We start from the raw sequence: 17,717 nt of genomic DNA on the forward strand, positions 1-17,717 counted from the left end.
TCAGGTGAGACCGGTTTTAGTAATCAAACTATATATTTATGAATGGTTTTGCCTGGAAAGTGTTAGCTACGAAATCATGCCCTTTTTTTTTTTTTTTTTTTTTTTAATGAAATGGGCTATACATTCACATAGTGCTTTTTATAAATATTCGGGATTACATTCTGAACTACATAAAAATAAAACTGAAAATAAATATAATTTCCAAACTGAAATTATTAAGACACCAAACAAGAAACCTCATTCACATATCATTTTATTTTTTCTTTTCATTTCATAATTTGCTTCCTTAATAATAAAACAAATCTTATTTTCACACATTAGAACAGTTTTTAGCATAAACATCAGAGCAAGAGGCTTTAGTATCAGATTTTAACCTTGCCTTGCATTTCTTGTTTTTCTTTAAGCACTACTTTTCACTGATTTAAATTATCTTCTGAGCATTTTGACTTGATGCTCAACACAGGCTTTCTCCTAAACATGACTTTTGCTAACGAGCATTAATATACAACTTCATTCAATCAATCACTGTTTCCACATACATTCAAAGCCTTCTTTTTAACACTTATGACAACATATTTGCTGATACTTTTAAAATTTCATTAATCTTTGTTTCAAATAAAAATGGAAGCAAACTGAAATTTACAAAACAAAATTTTATTAAAGAAAACTTGAGTGTGCTTGAATTATCAAAATAAGATTTAACAGAAACAGTTTGTCATTAAAGGTCTACAGTCAATTAGCAAAATTGTTCTAGTAACCAGACTCCACACAGTTTTCAGGCATGCAAAAGCAGAGAACGGTGCTTTTGGAAAGCCTGCCTAACATTTTTGTAGGTTAGATACCTGACTGCTGCTGGGATTCCATTAGGAATTGAGTGTCTGCTACTGTTTGTTTGGTTTTTTTTTTTTCTCAGATGGTTTCTGGCACCTAATGTTCTCCATTAACTTCATCCAGAACTTTAGATTCTCTTTACTGATCTAACTTCATCCCCTTCAAATTGAATTAGGAGTTACTACATCCAATCTTTCACCACCTGTTTTTCAAATGGAAGCCCTCTACTTTTTCAACTTTCAGTTCCCAAATTTAAGCTGAATGAATATAATTCGAGCACTATAAAGAGTTCTCTGCTCCTGCAAAGATGACTAAAACCAAAAATCAAGGCAAAATATTTTCTCTGGAACAGAATCTGAAAACATGTTTGATAGTAGGTAAATAAATGTCAAGATTAGCTTCACTCTGAAGTCCACAGATGGAGCACCATGACTCTGTTCTGTTTATAAATCTGGCTTCCCTTTTGATTTTGCATTCATTTATAAAACAGCACTCTCACTAAAAGTTGAGGAAGGCTCATGTATACAGTATTTAAAATTTTAACAGATTACAGCAAGTCTACATGTAACACTGCCATGATTCCAAATCTAATTATCAGGAATTTGTTTTATTTTTCAAAAGGTATTCAAGTTTTAAATGACTAAACCAGCACTTCATAACAAAAGTTTTTATCCACTGTACAGAGATGTATTTTCAAGTAAAAGAATCATATCCTAGAACTACTTACCAAATAAACTGAGAATGAAATAGATTTCTTTTAAGGCAGAAGTTCAATTATATACCAGGTTAAAAGCCACCACAATATTAATTATAACTAACTCGTTTGACATGTAAAAATTTGCATTCATAACTATTAACTCCCGTGCTAGCTAGAACTCTACTGATGTTCCAGGAAGCTCAGCTGGAGATATAGTTACCCTCAGAGGCTAAAGCTATGCCAGAGTAAAGTCAACCTACTCACTACTTTTTCATTATTAAACAAACTGCGCTCATTTATGTTAATAAGTTATATAAACTATTTAGAAAGAGGAAGTATGAAATATTGACAATGACAAAACAGATTTTAAAAAGCTATCATTGAAAAAGTTAGAATACATACATATTCAGAGGAATTTCAATGCTTAAAACCAGATTCACAATGTTCATCCAGTTGCAGATTAGTGTACTAAAAAAAGTTAAGAAAATACTTTGTGTTTCAGTTCAACTGCACTTGATTCAAGTACAGCTTGGGAGTTGGGTGATATAAATTAAATATGGTCACTGCCTCAGCAGCCAGAAGTAGAGAAAAATGTACATGTTCACAGGATAAATAGAAGTCTCTTCTTTTGACGAGGGGCAGGAGGGAGCTATCTCACTCCAATACGGGAGGTCATCCACTCCAAGCCTTGGCATAATCTGGAAGACAAAGAGATGTTATATCGGTACTAGTTCTAGTCCAACATCATTACAGAATTTGCAAATTTGGAGTTTAAGCGATGAAAAAAATCCACAAAGTTCAATAAAGAAAAGGAAAATACAAAATGACCCTCTGCAAAGATTAGAAATAAATTCTTTCAGGAAATTCACGTTGGTGTTAATAGTATTCTAATTTACCACACATTACTATACTAAGCAGTAAGCATTTACCCTTCTCCTGTCAAAGCACAACAGGACTGAATGTGCCATGGGTGATCCTTTATGGAGCTGAGGGTGAGGTATGTAGATATTTCAGCAGCTGTCATGCAACCTTTCATGTCCTGCTTGTTCGCAAAGATGAGGACTGCAGCCTTCCGCAAATCCTAGAAGTAATTTAGAGTATTCATAATAGTTATTATAAAGAACTAAAGGGTTATTGCATTAACTGAATTTCTTAAAAGAACTGTATTCAAGCTAATCTACAATTATACAGCAGCATGGAGTTTTAACACATTAAAAATTAATTACATTAAGAATGAAGAAACCAATTTATTCAGAAGCATTCTCTACAACGGAGAATGAAATTCTAACATACTATATGACTAATCTTTTGGTATTGACCACATGTTCATATGTTAACTAAAGAAGGTCTTGTTAAAATGTATTTCATAAAGCTCCAAACCATCCATCCAGCAGAATTATTACTGGATAAACATTCCAAAATCTACATTAGATATTATTCAAATGGAAAAGCCTACTAGATATCATTCCCTTGAAAATACTTTTGACTTCTTTAAACAAGTTCTGTAGTGATTAAAGCGGTAGTTTAAGAAAGCTACCTAAATTCTTGTAAGTTTTATCTTGTTCCAAAAAAGGAGCTCTAATAACGCTGCAGCAGCTTTAGTAAAAACAGAAACTAATAAAATGTTGTTTTGTTTCTGTATGGAAATTAGGATACCACACAGCAATGAGATAAGAACTGGGATGTATGGTTTTAGGAGTGCAGAAGGGTAAACAAATGCAATATCCAGGAAGCTGACAGTTGTAATTAAAAGTGTTCAATACATTTCATTGTATATTGAATTCTGAGACTATTTCTCCATCAAGAAAAGAAAAAAAAACAAACAAAACACCTTTCTGGTTCAATGTTGAAAATGCACTCCTACATGTAATCTAGTCTAGGCCTACCAACGGTTTTCAAGGGACAGCGTATTAAAATCTTTATAACACTGAAAGCTAATAAACTACATGGGAAAACTTCACTATAAAAAGTCATCTTCCCACCTTTTTGGTAGTGTATTTGCTTCTTACTACCAGACCCAAACTACATTAATATTAAACTTTAAAGTGAAAACTCACTTATTTGAAACAATGCAAATCTCTCAGCGAAATGAACTTCAGTTACTTGCATTATACTAAATCCTCTTCCTTCAAAAATGAAGATCCTTAGATTTAAAACAACCCTAACTTAGCTTGAGTGTGATCACAGAAGGTTTTAATGGGCTTTAGCTAATCCAATATAGATGTTAATTTAGGATGTTTGAGGGAGTTGACCCAGTGTTGAAGAGTCGTCAATACAACATATAATAATAAAACTACAAAAAAAAGTAATTCAGAAGGGAACTGAACTGAAACTGATTTATCCACAGTATTTTACATGTGCCTTAATTTTAAGGAACAGGACTAAAACAAACAAAAAAGAGAAATGGAATTGCCTACTTTCTAAAATAATATAATAAAAAGTTTCTTGACATTTTCAACATTTAACAGAAAGAGAGAGAGTGTGGTGGTGAATCTAGTTACATTAATATGAAGCTTAAGGTTCTTTTACAAGTTCAACATTTGTAAAGAGTGATTTGATTACAATCAAGCAAGTCCTATTTCAAGAGTGCTTCATAGTAATTTTCCTATTTATTTATGATTTACGTGGTTTTAAAATGTGACCAACATACACATACATTTAGGCTCAGAGATTTTTTTTGTGACAGTGTAATTTTTGTTAACATACGAAGCATGTAATTTTATTTGACTGTTACAACAAAAAACCCCTACTATCCCAACTCCCCACTGTACCTCATGAGCCAGCATTCTATAAAGTTCTTCTTTTGTAATAGAAAGTCGCTCTCTATCAATGCTGTCAACAACAAGAATGATGAACTAGGGGAAAACACAATAGTACAGTATGTAAGTGCAAAGTATAAATTTCAAAAAGCACGTTTTCAAGAGACCACTACCACAAGTCTTCCTATATAAGACAGACATAAGACTTTCGGATCACACCAGAAAATAGAACAAGAGGTTTAAAATCAGTTTTTGGCTAGAGCCCTGGGATTCATACATGAAGATTATAGTTTCAAAATTTAAAAAAAAATAAAAGAAAATAAAAAGATTGTGCTTGTAAATTTCAGCACTGCTACTAAGATCTGCTTTCACATACTATGGTTAAATCTCTTTGGTGGATCTTCAGGCCCTACATCATACCCAAAACAGTGATGTAGGCACCAAAAGCACCTACAGGTAGTGGATTACATTTAAGATGTGGATGACAAAATTGATATACGGTTATCAAAGAAAACAGCTATTACTGTCCACTACTTGCCTACTCAGAAAACTATAGGGTGGGGTTTTTTTTCCAGGAAACTGAAATCGAAGCTCCCTCTCTTGAAAGAAGCATTTTCAGTAATTCATCATCATCTTACAAGGCTTAAGAAATATTACCTCCTCAGAGTAGTACATAGACCTCAATAAGCTATCTATAGGGCTTAGCACTAAGTTGTTGCACAACACCTTAAAATTTGCAAAGGACCCGTGCAACTGGCCTCTCACTCATGACTTTGCACCCTTCCAACTAGGCACCTGGAGATGGCTGCAGCAGTGATTTTATCCTTACCATTCCTGCGAAGCACATTATTCTCATAGCCACCCATGCATTTGTGAATCCTGAGACACTGCTCGGTCTGGTATGTCAGGTGTCCCATGAGAAGCCATTGCCACTGGTATGAACGTTAACTCTTTGACCCTACTCTTTCTGCCCCTGGTTTTGCACCTTCTATTTTATAGCTCTACACCAGAGAAGAGAGAGACCTGGCATTCCGCAGTAGGCATTACTCTAGTAAATGCTCATAAGCATTACACAATAGTATGTGTACACAAACTGTAACCACTGATCACTGCTCTGCCCACAGTGTGCTCCAAGCAGCGCTAACAGCATCATAGGTGGGAACAACGAGTAGGGAGATCAAGCATGTTCTGATAAAAATTATACAGATACTGGGGTGGGGCGGGGTGGCAGTGGCAGCAGTGAATTACAGGGAACACATGCTACACTGGAGAGGAAACCAAGGAGGTGACATTCATCTGAGAGACACCATCACTTCTCTGCCCAGATGGGAATCCTTCTCTCTTTAACTCCTTGTTGCCACCACCACCCCCCGCCCCCGCTGATAACTTAACCAACGTAACTCCCTCCCCCCTTTCCTCTCCCCCCAAATCTTGTGTCTGTAAGCTTGTCTCAACATCCTTTCGGTGAGAACACAATCCTACTCTTAAAACAGAACTGCAGAATTAGGCATTTAAGTTGAAACTAATTGGGGCAGGTATGCACTGAAAAGCTTATTTGTGGGGTTTTTACATTACTCCAAAGATTTTGTTTAGATTGCTTCAATTTACAGATACGGAAAGAGAGAAAAGAGAGATAGCAACAAAAATGGAGGATTATAAATCACCACTATAATTTTCCAACATATGCTCCAAATCACTTTGCCTTATAAAATTAATGAGATTCATTACCCACTGAAAATGACCACACGGTATGAAAAACGGTATGAAATACCAAGTCAATTTAATGCTGCTGTGACTTTGAGATGTCTAGCAGATGAGGAAGAACAGTACCTATCAGGGAAGCTAGGATTAGCATACTAAACAGACCCCTTTTCTTCCTCAAATATTTCTAGCAGACAAAGCTTCTAAGCAAAGAGAAAGTTCTTCTTTCCAAGTGCTACAAAGCACTGGATTTCAAATGCTTACTAGCCAGAATATGATTAAGAACAACCCAAAAGGATCAAAGAAAAGAACTAATAAATCCATCGCCCCAAATTCCAAAATCAAAGATTCTCAATGGACAAATGTCAAGAATGTATTGTTATTGTACCAGATAATGCTGGCAGAAGTCTCTTCACCCTCATGTGCATTTGTCTTAGATGTAGCTATACTTTTCTAGGTAAAATAAAAAATAAGTTTAGAATACCAGAGATGAAGGTTGATATGTCATCACCAGACTTTCAGTAGATAAAAAGTTTCTGAACATCTGGGGTGGATCACTATAATCTGCCCTCCTTCAAAGGGCAGCACAGGACAGAAAACCTAACTTTACAGGAGGATGGAATGCTCATATAGTAAGTAATATTTACAAGAGATCTCTGCTTTTAGTAGAAATGGTAAGAAATTAAATAGAAAATTTTTTACATCAATGTAATCTGGTTTGGATTACAGAGGCTACATTTGATTGTCTAGGAGAAAAGTCTACCTTCACAGTTTATACCACAGATCAAACAACATTACTGTAAAGAATACAGGAAAAATACTTCAAATATTACCAGAAAATTGGCTGCATACCAGAGACATCATACACTTTTTGGGTTTATTCTTTCTCCAAAAGACTGAACAATAATACAGCTGCAATCTTTATATAAATCTACTAATATTCCCAATAAATAAATTAAGTACAAAAAAATTAGTGAATTTGAGATTTCAAAGCAGCTTCTCATACCTCTGTGTTTGAGTAATAGGTATTCCATGATGACCGTAATGATTCTTGTCCTCCAATATCCCACATTAAGAAATGAGTGTTTTTCACCACTATTTCCTCTACATTGCTTCCTATGGTTGGAGAAGTATGAACCACTTCATTCATTAAGCTAAAGGAAACAATACCATACCATAAAGACCAGCCAGTAAAATCCACAAGGCCTGTCACAGCTCAATTACAACAAATCTATTGTAGAAAAGGTAAGTATGTGTAACTCTGATAAAAAAAAAAAAAAGATTAAAAACATAGGCATATTTCAAAAGCCATACATTTGAATTTTTATAGAAATAAAGTAAATATTGAAGAACAATTGTTTAGTAAAAAGATTAGTTCAACCTGAACTTGGACTAAAAACCGTGGTTGAAAAGTTCTAGTGTGCTTTTGTAGCAAAGACTATAGACACGGTTAAAGACGCCAGCAGCAACAAATAAGCACATAAAAGGTTTACAACAAATGGATAAGCACCTGCATTGCAAGAGGTTTCCCTTTTTAAAGGACACACTTTATCAGATACTTAAAATGCACTTGTTCCAAAGCAGAAGCTGCTATTCTAAGGATCCCAAATAAGGGGAACGCTAAACTGCAAAATATAAATCAGAATATAATCTTATCAGAACACTCAACTTAGTAACTCAATATTAAAAACAAGTTCCAAAGGACTGTTTGTTTACATAGCTGAAAATGTCTCAGTTCTACCTTAAACTTTGTCAAAACTACCTAGAAAAATGTTACTTTGGAAAACATTCATCCTCTGCTGCCTTTGTACCCAAATACATTTGCAGTAATTTGGCTATATCCTCTTACTTTTCCACAATTACAATAGCAATTATGTTCCTGCCAATATTCTTGAATTTATCATAGATATTCTTGTAATGCCAGCAAGATTTGGGTGCAACTCTGCTATTTAAAATGCTTAAGGTAGGACCTAGACAAGATAAAATACTATTTTGAGGAATCCTCCATCACAGATTTTTGACACTGGTATTAGGAAACATTTGGAAACATTTATGGATTTTTGCAGAGTGGTGACAATTTCCATTAATTTAAAAATCACTTTCTTCTCTGCATTTCTTGGTGACAGGATTATGTCTATGCTTACAAATAAAGATAGGCTTTGACAGCAACAGAACTTGCAGTTCACTTTGTCCTTGTGTGTACAATTTTGTTATTCAATTTACAGTTCAGTTTTAAAACATTGCAGTTCCTTCACTTATCCTTTAAATACTTACTCTGTTTAGAACACCAGATATACCATTAATGTAGAAACTGTGATCTAGAACCCTAGAGTATCCGCCAGGTTGCAAAGCTGAATTTTCAATGATTAAACAGTGACAAATATTAAAATGTAAACAAAACCCCAAAATAGTTCATATACTTACAATTGGTAAAGAATAGTAGTCTTTCCAGCATTATCAAGTCCCACTATGATTACTTTGTGCTCTGCATGTACACAAAAAACAAGAATAAATCAGGGGAAACAGAATAAATCAGTGGAAACAGCAATAATTATAATTCTGTTTAATCACTTTACTGAAGAAAGCAACTGCTTGTTTGTCTTCTTTCAGTAGCTTACACAGAATACTGGTGACTTCAGGACAGGAAAAAACCAAGAAAATCCACAAAGCCTCATCTTCTCTTGAGACTACAGTCTCAGGAGAAGTCAGTACTGGAAGTCTGCATAAAGGAATGGTTACTAATATGACTACTTTTTTAAAAAAAAATCTAGTTTTAGAAAGAAAACTACAATGAACAAATATAGTAGTGTATCATCTTAAGAACATCACCAAACACCTAAAGACTGCACAAAATATTAGCCTAACACTCAAAGCTCAGTAATAACCACTTACGGGACCACCATCTTACTCGCACAGTAAGAACTAAGAGGAAAGCTGTATTTTGAACAGATCACAAATTCCAACACTGCAGTTTCTGAACTGAAAAGTCACAGAATGGTCGAGGATGGAAGACAGCTATGGAGGTCACCTGGTCCAACCCCCTTGCTCAACCAGGGCCACCTAGAGCCAGTTGCCTAGGTCCGTGTCCAGATGGGATTTGAGTACCTGCAAGGATGGAGATTCTATCCAACCTCTCTGGGCAGCCTGTGCCAGTGCTCAGTCACCCTCACAGTGAAAAGGTGTTTCCTGATGTTCAGAGGGAAGCTCCTGTGCTTCCAGTTTGTGTCCACTGCCTCTGATCCTGTCACTGGGCACAATTGAAACAAGCCTGGCTCTGTTGTCTTTGCACCCTTGCGTCAGGTATTCATATATATATTAACAAGATCCCCACTTCAAGCCTTTTCCTCTCAAGGCTAAACAGTTCCAGCTCTCTCAGCCTTTTCTCATATGTGGGATGCTCCTGTCCGTCATCTTTGTGGCCCGTCACTGGACTCTCTCCAGTACGCCATGTCTCTCTTGTACTGAGGAGCCTGGAACTGGACACACCACTCCAGGTGAGGCCTCACCAGTGCTGAATAGAAGGGAAAGATCACTTCCCTTGACCTGCTGGAAAGCCCATCTTATAGAAAACTGACCTTCAAGCTGCTGCAATGTTATTTTTTTCCAGGCACAGGGGAAACAAAAGCAAAACCAAACAGAAACAAGAACACCCCCACCCCCCCCACCCCGAACTTAGATGGTTATCTATAGTTAATGCTTAGACTTTCAGATACAGCAGCACAGCCAATTAGAATGATGGTTCTTTTGATATATATGTGAAGTTTGAAGATACCAATCCACTTACTGACAAAAAAGCAAATCACTTGAGAGCAGAGAATTTACAAATGGATACTAGAAGTAAAACTTGCATAAAAAGTCTGTGAACAGACTAACTTTTGAAAGGGTAATATTTAATATTCTAGGGCACTTATTCCAAAGCAAAACATGGTTCACAGCTTAAAGATTTCCTCTCAAATGCCATATTCGATCTACAAGACTTACAACAAATTACTAAAAGCTCAGAAGATCTATTATAAATATTAAATTGGTGGGGTTTTTTTTCCCATAAGTGGGTGGTCGAAGGAAAAATAAAAGTATTTTTGTTTTGGGTTTTGGGTTTTTGAAACCCATTTACATATAATAACCTAGGTCTTTTCATTCTGAAAGTGATTTTAATAAAATGTCTCTTGCTTGGGACTTTCAGTAGTTTTGTTATGTGATACAGCCCTAACAAATGTTGAAATGTATTTCATTGTATAAGTTCCCCTACTAACGCATCCTGCCAACACATTCCAAGGAAAGAACATTTTCTGGCCTTAAATCCACTGTATCTTTAACCCCATAAACAGCACCACCAGTAATTAATAACCTTTCCCAACACATAAATGGTATGAAACCCTCTCTGCTTTCAACTCTAATAAACCATGCCACATTGCTAGACTGTCAATCTCTTCTTCAAATCCAGTTAGATTTACAAGGATTTCAAAGTTCAAACATAGCAACACCCTTCTGCTGTTTTCAAAACAGCTACATTGTCAACTACTGCCTAAGAAGATCACTTTACTTTTGCAACATTCTGTTTGAGTTATTTTCAAGGAGGAAAAGAAAAGGAGTCCCAGCCAGGCATTACACTGCTTTTTCCCACCTTCAAATCAGAATACAATGTTTTACTTAGGAACAAAAAAGCAAAGTATTGGATGAAACAATATCACACTACTTGCAATGAAAAAAAAATCTCCATTGAGATGACTGTTTTTGAAAGCCATTGAAGCATGAATGGTTCAACTCTAGCTGAGGAACAAAAGGTACAGCTAATCTGCGTTACTCCATAGTCAAATGGTATTCTATACAGTAACTGAATAAGCACAAACAAGAAACAACCACACAAGTGTTAATTAATGTTGATTTGGGGATGAAAATAAGATTAAAGCATCGGTTTCCACCTTTTAGCAGTGGCAGTTGCTTTTAGAACTGCCATTACATTTATGCCATACATTAACTACATTACATTTAGAACATTCCATTACATCTATGGTAATGGAAAATTCTTCAGAATTTCTATCTGGTTAATTACAGAATTTTTACTTAAAAACACTGCCAAAATAAGACAGAACAAAATTTTAGCAAAACAAGGATTTGTTTAAAAGAGCAACTAGTAGAAGATAGATACTACAATTAAAAGAAAGGACAATTATGGATTAAACCATAGGCAGTGATTTATGCTCATATTTATGTTCTGTACTTACAGATTAAGTCAAATTTCTCCCTTTCACTGGCTGGTATTCAAACTCAGGTTGGGTTCTAGTCATGAATATCTCCCCAATCCACCATGCTCTTGGCAAAGAAAGGAGAAAATTCATAACAGAGTTGCCAGAGCAGAAGAGCAGCATCTTTATAAATCAGGTAGAAAGAGCAGAAAAAAATAGGTAGAAGAAGTAGGTATATGCAGGGAAAAACCCCCACAGTATTAGGCTACTGTTTAAAAGAATCCAAAGAATTCTGTTATATCAACCATCCCTGGCAGACTATTAAAACATATATATATATATATATACGCACACACACACACACATATATATATATTATTGTTAAAAAAATATCTCTGGCAGTCTAGTATTATAAAATGATAGGACAGTGAAGATGATCATCTTGCATATGTTAGAAGGAAGATGTAATATGCTCCTTTCTTCATTTACTCGTCTATATTTCTCTGTGGTAAAAGGAGTCAAAAGTGAAGATTAAATTCTCACAACTTTGCCCTTTGCTCTTTCCAATTTGCAAAAACTAAAACTAAGAAAATAATCTAAATACTTTAATGATAAGCAAGGCTCTTCCAACATATTTGAAAGAAAAAATGAATACTGGACAGGTTACCAATATTTTTTAGGCCATGAAATACAAAACCCACATCTAGTCCCAAAGAACAATAATCTTGAGGACTTCAAGGCTGAAGACAGATTGCAAATAGAAATTTGCTTAAGAGGAGGCAGGAGGAATAGCATTTTACTAAGCTTCAAAGATACTTCAATACAAGGATTCATACTGCACACTAAAAGCTACCTTAGAGTCTTCTTTCAAACACAACAGAATGCTTAAATACAGCTGTATTTCCAGACCTGATTACAAAAAAGTAGTGAAACTGACAATAGTGTTCAGTAATTGCTGGAAGCAAAATCCATGGGTTTTCCAGATAATGATCTGCTAACTTGACTGTCTGTACAGTCTGGGAACTGTCAGCAAACCTAAGGGAAGTAAACAGTGGAGTTACAGAAGTTCAGCCACCTTGACTTAGAGCTTATCATTATTTGTCTTATAGCAGTTTTTTTAACACATATAGTATTTATTCAGAGCAACGCGGAAGGTTTTGAACAACTACCATTCAAAAAAATTAAAAAACAGATTTGTGAACTTCTTGCAGAACTCCATCTACCACACACATACCTACAGGAATAAGGTATTGACAACTGTCAGAGTTGCCTTTATCAGGGTTGCTGACATTCACTTCTGTTTTTTCCTTATAGTTTCATTAAGAGCAATCATTATAGTATTGATAGAATGGTAAGTCAAGCAAGTTTTATTCAGCTACGCTTTAACACAGGCAGTAAGTTAGTTGCTCCACCATTTATTTATATTACTACATGTTGCTCAGAATGTGCCATCTGAGTACTGAATCACAGCATAAGCACATTATTTTTGAAGTCTGACATACTATTACAAGTTATTTTCAAAGTAAGTTCAGTCTCAACTTATGACACTTTATAACAATGTTTAATGGCTGCAGGGCAAAATATTTTAAATGGAAACGATGTTTGGGCAATGTTTTTTGTCAATTTCATTAATTAGGAAAAATAATGAGGAAGCCATCAGTAAGACACTTAGAAAAAAAGTCTATTTTTAAGTCAATTGTTTCTCTTGTAAGTACCTCTATTTCAGTTCACACCATTCAATTACTAATTGATTAAGAGACAATAGGTATTGAGAGCTGAAAGACAGAGAAGTGCTAGCTGTCCTCCCTCCTCCAGGCTTTAACCTCTCTTCTCATCTCCATGACTTCAGTAAACAGGAAGATTAAGACCCTGAAACAGCTTTGACCATTACCACCATCAGCCACTGTTTTAAAGACTACTGCCAAGCTCAAACTGGAAATTAATCCTTCCAAACACATCCACAGAGCTAAACAGATATTCCATGACAGACTGTGCTCAGGGCAGAGACTGCTAGCCTTCTCCTCTTTCATTAGTCACTGACTCACAGATCAGCACAGGCATCACCCCGTTTCCTTAAACTGCTCTGCGATGCAGCTTTTCTTGTTCAACAATCCCACATGCCAGATTTGGAGAGTAGATGGTGCACTGCAATGGAAAAGCAAGTGCATTCTACCAGGAGAGCAGGAAAAGGAGCTAAAGGCTTTCCCCTCCTAGAAGTTCCCATCACAGGTCAAAGCCACACAACACTATTTCAACCACTGCACTTTCCACCATCACCACTCTGGGTCTGCCAGACTGGGCTAACCATAATCAATATGGGCTGAACAAACTGGAATAATTTTTGCTGCATGTATAGTGAGTTGAAATAGGATAGAGAGATTCAACTCCCTGGCAGGAAAACACAGATCATAGGGCTAAACCAGCTGAACACAAATATTAAGAAAAGCTGCTGGAAGAGGTCAGTAGGTAACATTAGTCAACAGACACTTATCAGTAAATGTCTTTAGAAACAGATTAGGTAAGTCTCTTGACCTTCCTTACAGTACCTCATCTTTACCATTGGAAAGGATGGTAAGAAAATCAAATTGCAAGAGTAGTAAAGATGATATGTAAATTAATAAAATTACACTCAATGTTAGTAGGATCTCAGGTACCTTCATTACAAGGCTTTCCTGCCAGGCAGAAGTCACTCAATGAACTCAGATTTCTATACATTGCACATCTACTCTAACTGCACTGAATCCTACAGCACAAAAATGCATGGGTCTTATTTCAACATCTTAGTTATTGTAAGATGTGCATTTTTCAGAAAGCTACCAACAGATCTTCTTCCTGTCTGTTAACAGTATTAGCTCAACAGTTGGTATTTCTTCCACGTTGTCCAAACATTATTGATCAAATACCTTGCAGATTTGGCATTTTCAGCTCAACTATTATTCACATTTATAAAAAGCAAAACTGCAGTGCATAATTAATACTTGACTGAAGTGCCAACAATTTCCTGTTCTGTATCTTCTAACACTTAGGCACACCTCCTCCCCCATGCTCTACTTGATGGAAGACAGATGGCACTTTCTAAATCTTTGTTTTGTTTAACCTTTCATTTTGCCAGTATCAAGCACTTCAGACTATCAGCACAACCCACACTAGCCATGATGAACTGATGCCATGCTCACACAGACTGGGGTCTATTTGCATCTTTGGAATATTCCCTCTGTATAGTCAAAGTCATTGTGTAAGCTACTGTGCTAGTCTGCTCAACAGTTTAATGGGACAGTCTACGAATTCTCCAAGAAATTGTCTAGATTTGATGTAACTCGAAGACCAGCTCAGTAATCACTATCCTTTATTATTACCAATAATATTATTTGAAGGAAAAAAGTTAAGTAGAGAATAATTTCCCACTAGATGGGGGAAAAAAATATGTTTGAAGAGAATTTTCTAGGGTGGAATTTCAATTTTGGCCATGAAAAGAAACTCACTTTGTTCTCTACAATCACCACAAGAAGAAGGGGCAAAAAAACCCTCAACAAACCACACCAAAGAGAACCCCAGCAACAAAACAAGATCAGAACACACCTCAGAAGCCTCTCCTTGGGACAAAAGCCAAATGGTAAGTATTTCACGGTATTGCCCTATCTATCTCAACTGTGATAATATTTTCTGTTAACATTTTAAACGTATAAATAACTTTCCTTTCAGAAATTAATATACAGTAACAACGGTTTTTCCACTAATGAAATGGAATCAACATAATCTAATGTTGTCATGTACTAGCAAAAAACCAAAGCAAACTCAAAACCTCTTCCTTCCTTCCTGAAGATAAATATTGACATAATAAAGTACCATATAGACCAATACTAAAAGCTACCAGAAGTTATGTCCTGATCAGTTCTCTGCTTATAAATGCCTCTTCAGAGTTCTTCATGGAAGGAGTTGCAGATTACAGTACTCTATGAAAACCAAGACAGTACTTAATAGTTTTCTGGAGAACAGGGGAAACTTTGAGTCTTACCACATGGGTTTTCCAGTTCAAATAAATAAGAATCTTCAAATAAACAACAGCAACAAATTCAGAAGACTGTTCGAAGACTTCAGGAATGATACGGTGGAACAGTGTATGTGGGGGAAAGATAAATAGCCTGGATCTTCCTCCTACACCCATTCCATGAAAAGACAGTTTTGATAGATGGATGTTAACATGTACACACACTGAGGCTTTGCTCTGGTATTTACAGAATTAGAACGGGTTATGTGCACTCACAGTGACAAGATTATTCAAGGGACACCAGGTGTACCTGCCTTCCAAAACTTGGGAAATTGTGTTAGTAACATGTTGAGCACTGCACGAAAAACCTTAACTACCCTTTGAGTAACTTTAAAGCAGGAATGAAGCATACATTTGGAAACCTGATGGGAGAACAATATCAGTTTGCCTGTTCCAAACTCAAAGCCTCAAGGAAAAACAACACAAACGATAAATTCCTTATTTTATTTTCTCACCAAAGAAGGCTAGGTAAACAAGGTTCATCAAAACAAATAAGGTAACAAATAAAACATAATTTTCTATTTTTATGATAACTGTCTGAGCTAGAGGTGGTGGCCGCCACAAGTTTTGAACTCAGGATTAAGGCATGAGCCATGGCTGCGGGGCTGGGTGCGCCAGGAGGGGAGCACGGAGAGCTGTCCCCTTCCCACCTCACTCTGGGCTTCAGAAGTTATGTTCTTGGGGCAACAACGCAATGTAACTAGAACCTTTGCCTCAAAGGCCCCAACACAAGTTTGGTGGCTTCCTCCTTAATACTGAAGATAAAAATAGCACGACTTTCACAGCAGAGCCCGAGTTAAAAACGGAGGATCTGCAAAGACAAGACCTTCCTTCACCGTCCACCGAAGCTTCAGCCGCTACAACGGTGGAAGATCCCGGCTGAGCGGCAGCAGCGCCGGCCGCGCCGCCAGCCGGGAAGCGCCACTCGGGGTCCGCCCGGGACGGCCGGGGTGCCCGGGGCGGCGGGGCCGCCTCAGCGGGAAGAAACAAAGCCGCCCCGGGCATGAGGCGCCGCGCAACCAGCGCCCGAGGCGCCGCACAAAGAAAAGCCCAACTTTAGCCTGGGCGCGCCCTCCGGGCAAGCCCGGGCAACAGAGCCGGCCGCCGCCCCCCGCCCGCGCCCCCTCAGCCCCGCTCGCCCCCGCGCCGCGCCGCCCGCCCCCCGTCCCCGCAGCCAGCGCGGACCCCCGCGCCCACCTTGGCTACCGAAGAGACTCCACAGCTTGGCGAAGATCAGTCCCATGCCTGGCCTCGACTCCCCGCCGAGCCCCCAGCGCACCCAGGGCTCAGCCAGGCGGCGGTGCCGGCTCCGCGGCTCCCTTCGGGCAGACGCAGCCCGCAGCGGCCCCGGGGCAGCGGCAGGGCGGGGGGCGGGGGGACGGGCACACGGCACCGCCCCTCCCCCGGCCAACGGCCGCACGGCGCGAGGGGCGGCCCCAACGCCTACGCGCCTGTCGCGCCGCGTCACGCCGTGCGTCATCACGTAGGCTCGCGGCGGGGCGGTGCTGCGCGCGGGCGGCGGTGGGGCCGGGCCGGGCTTGTCCCCGGGGCTGGCCAAGAGACCAGGGGTCTGGGGTCTCGCACGGCCGGGGAGCGGGGAGCCGCCCCGCAAGGGAGGGGTGCGGCGCAGTACGCTGCTCTCCCGGCCGGGGTGGAAGCGGCCCCGGCGCCGTGGCCGGCCTGCGCTGGCAGCGTTCTTTCCCCGTCACCGTGTCGTTCGGCCGGGCGGTGCCGTGGCTGGTCCGCGGTCTTCGTTGACGGTTGGGAAGGGCTTGCTGTTTTTAATGCTCTCGGTTCTTTCCCGTATAGTAAAGCATTACAAACGCCTTTTCAGCGCTGTGCTAGAGGTTCTTGCATATCGACCCGTTGCGTGGGTCCCGCAGGTTTCTTACTCGGCAGCATCTTGGGGAGGGCCAGTGTAAGAGCACGAGCTCTGCTCCGCCTTAGTGAAGGAACCTGCAGGCACTTACCGGCAGGAGGGCTAGAAATACAAAACCTGTCATTTTAATCCACCCAGCAGCATTTAAGCTTGGTCATGCGGGGAAGAAAAAAGCGCTGCACCAACGTTTTGTCAAATAAGTTTCTTTATATACTGGAGCTGTATGTTGAACTCACGGTCTGAGCTGCTGCAGCGCCGCAAACTCATTGCTGCCCCGTAACACAGGGACACGCCGACCCCACCACCGGCAACGGTGCGGGCAGCTGCTCCGGGACTCAAACGGCGAAACCCCGGAGAGGGAGGAGGGCGCTGCGGCAAAGCGGGCTCTGCCCGCGGGGGAAGCTGCTGCGGCGGCAGGGGTGCTAAGGGTGCTGCTTGCGCAGGCCGCGCTGGCGGCTCTCCGCTTGTGGGCCAGGCCCGCAGCCGCCCTTCCCGCGGCAGAGCGCTGCAGCACACCGCCACTTGCCGGCTCCGCCGCGGCGTGCCTGGCTGCCATGGTAACGGCAAGGCCGGCACCGCCCTGTCGTCCTCCGGCCAATCCGTGGCGGCCTCAAAG

At 39.3% G+C, this 17,717-nt stretch overlaps 1 protein-coding gene across 1 annotated transcript; it reads right to left on the reverse strand.

Annotated features, from left to right (window-relative positions):
- Window positions 1-236: 236 nt before the first annotated feature.
- ARL5B (ADP ribosylation factor like GTPase 5B) lies at window positions 237-16,647 on the reverse strand. The gene is made up of 6 exons (XM_037382935.1): window positions 16,420-16,647; window positions 8,413-8,473; window positions 6,995-7,142; window positions 4,300-4,383; window positions 2,458-2,609; window positions 237-2,226 (listed from the first exon to the last, which is right to left on the reverse strand). Exons 1-6 carry the CDS (start codon window positions 16,463-16,465, stop codon window positions 2,178-2,180), a joined length of 540 nt encoding a protein of 179 aa, XP_037238832.1. The 5' UTR covers window positions 16,466-16,647; the 3' UTR covers window positions 237-2,177.
- Window positions 16,648-17,717: the final 1,070 nt, after the last annotated feature.

The sequence above is a fragment of the Falco rusticolus genome, chromosome 4 (genome assembly GCF_015220075.1).
Source record: "Falco rusticolus isolate bFalRus1 chromosome 4, bFalRus1.pri, whole genome shotgun sequence".
Classification (NCBI taxonomy): Eukaryota; Metazoa; Chordata; class Aves; order Falconiformes; family Falconidae; genus Falco; species Falco rusticolus.

What these genes read in the sequence shown, in the direction of transcription:
- ARL5B (XM_037382935.1), bottom strand. Translation starts at nt 16,465, where the DNA reads ATGGGACTGATCTTCGCCAAGCTGTGGAGTCTCTTCGGTAGCCAAG. An exon ending in CCTATTACTCAAACACAGAG is followed by an intron (nt 4,384 to 6,994) that starts GTATGAGAAGCT and finishes GTTTTCCCCTAG; the next exon opens with TTCATCATTCTTGTTGTTGA. An exon ending in TGTGCTTTGACAGGAGAAGG is followed by an intron (nt 2,227 to 2,457) that starts GTAAATGCTTAC and finishes TTTGTCTTCCAG; the next exon opens with ATTATGCCAAGGCTTGGAGT.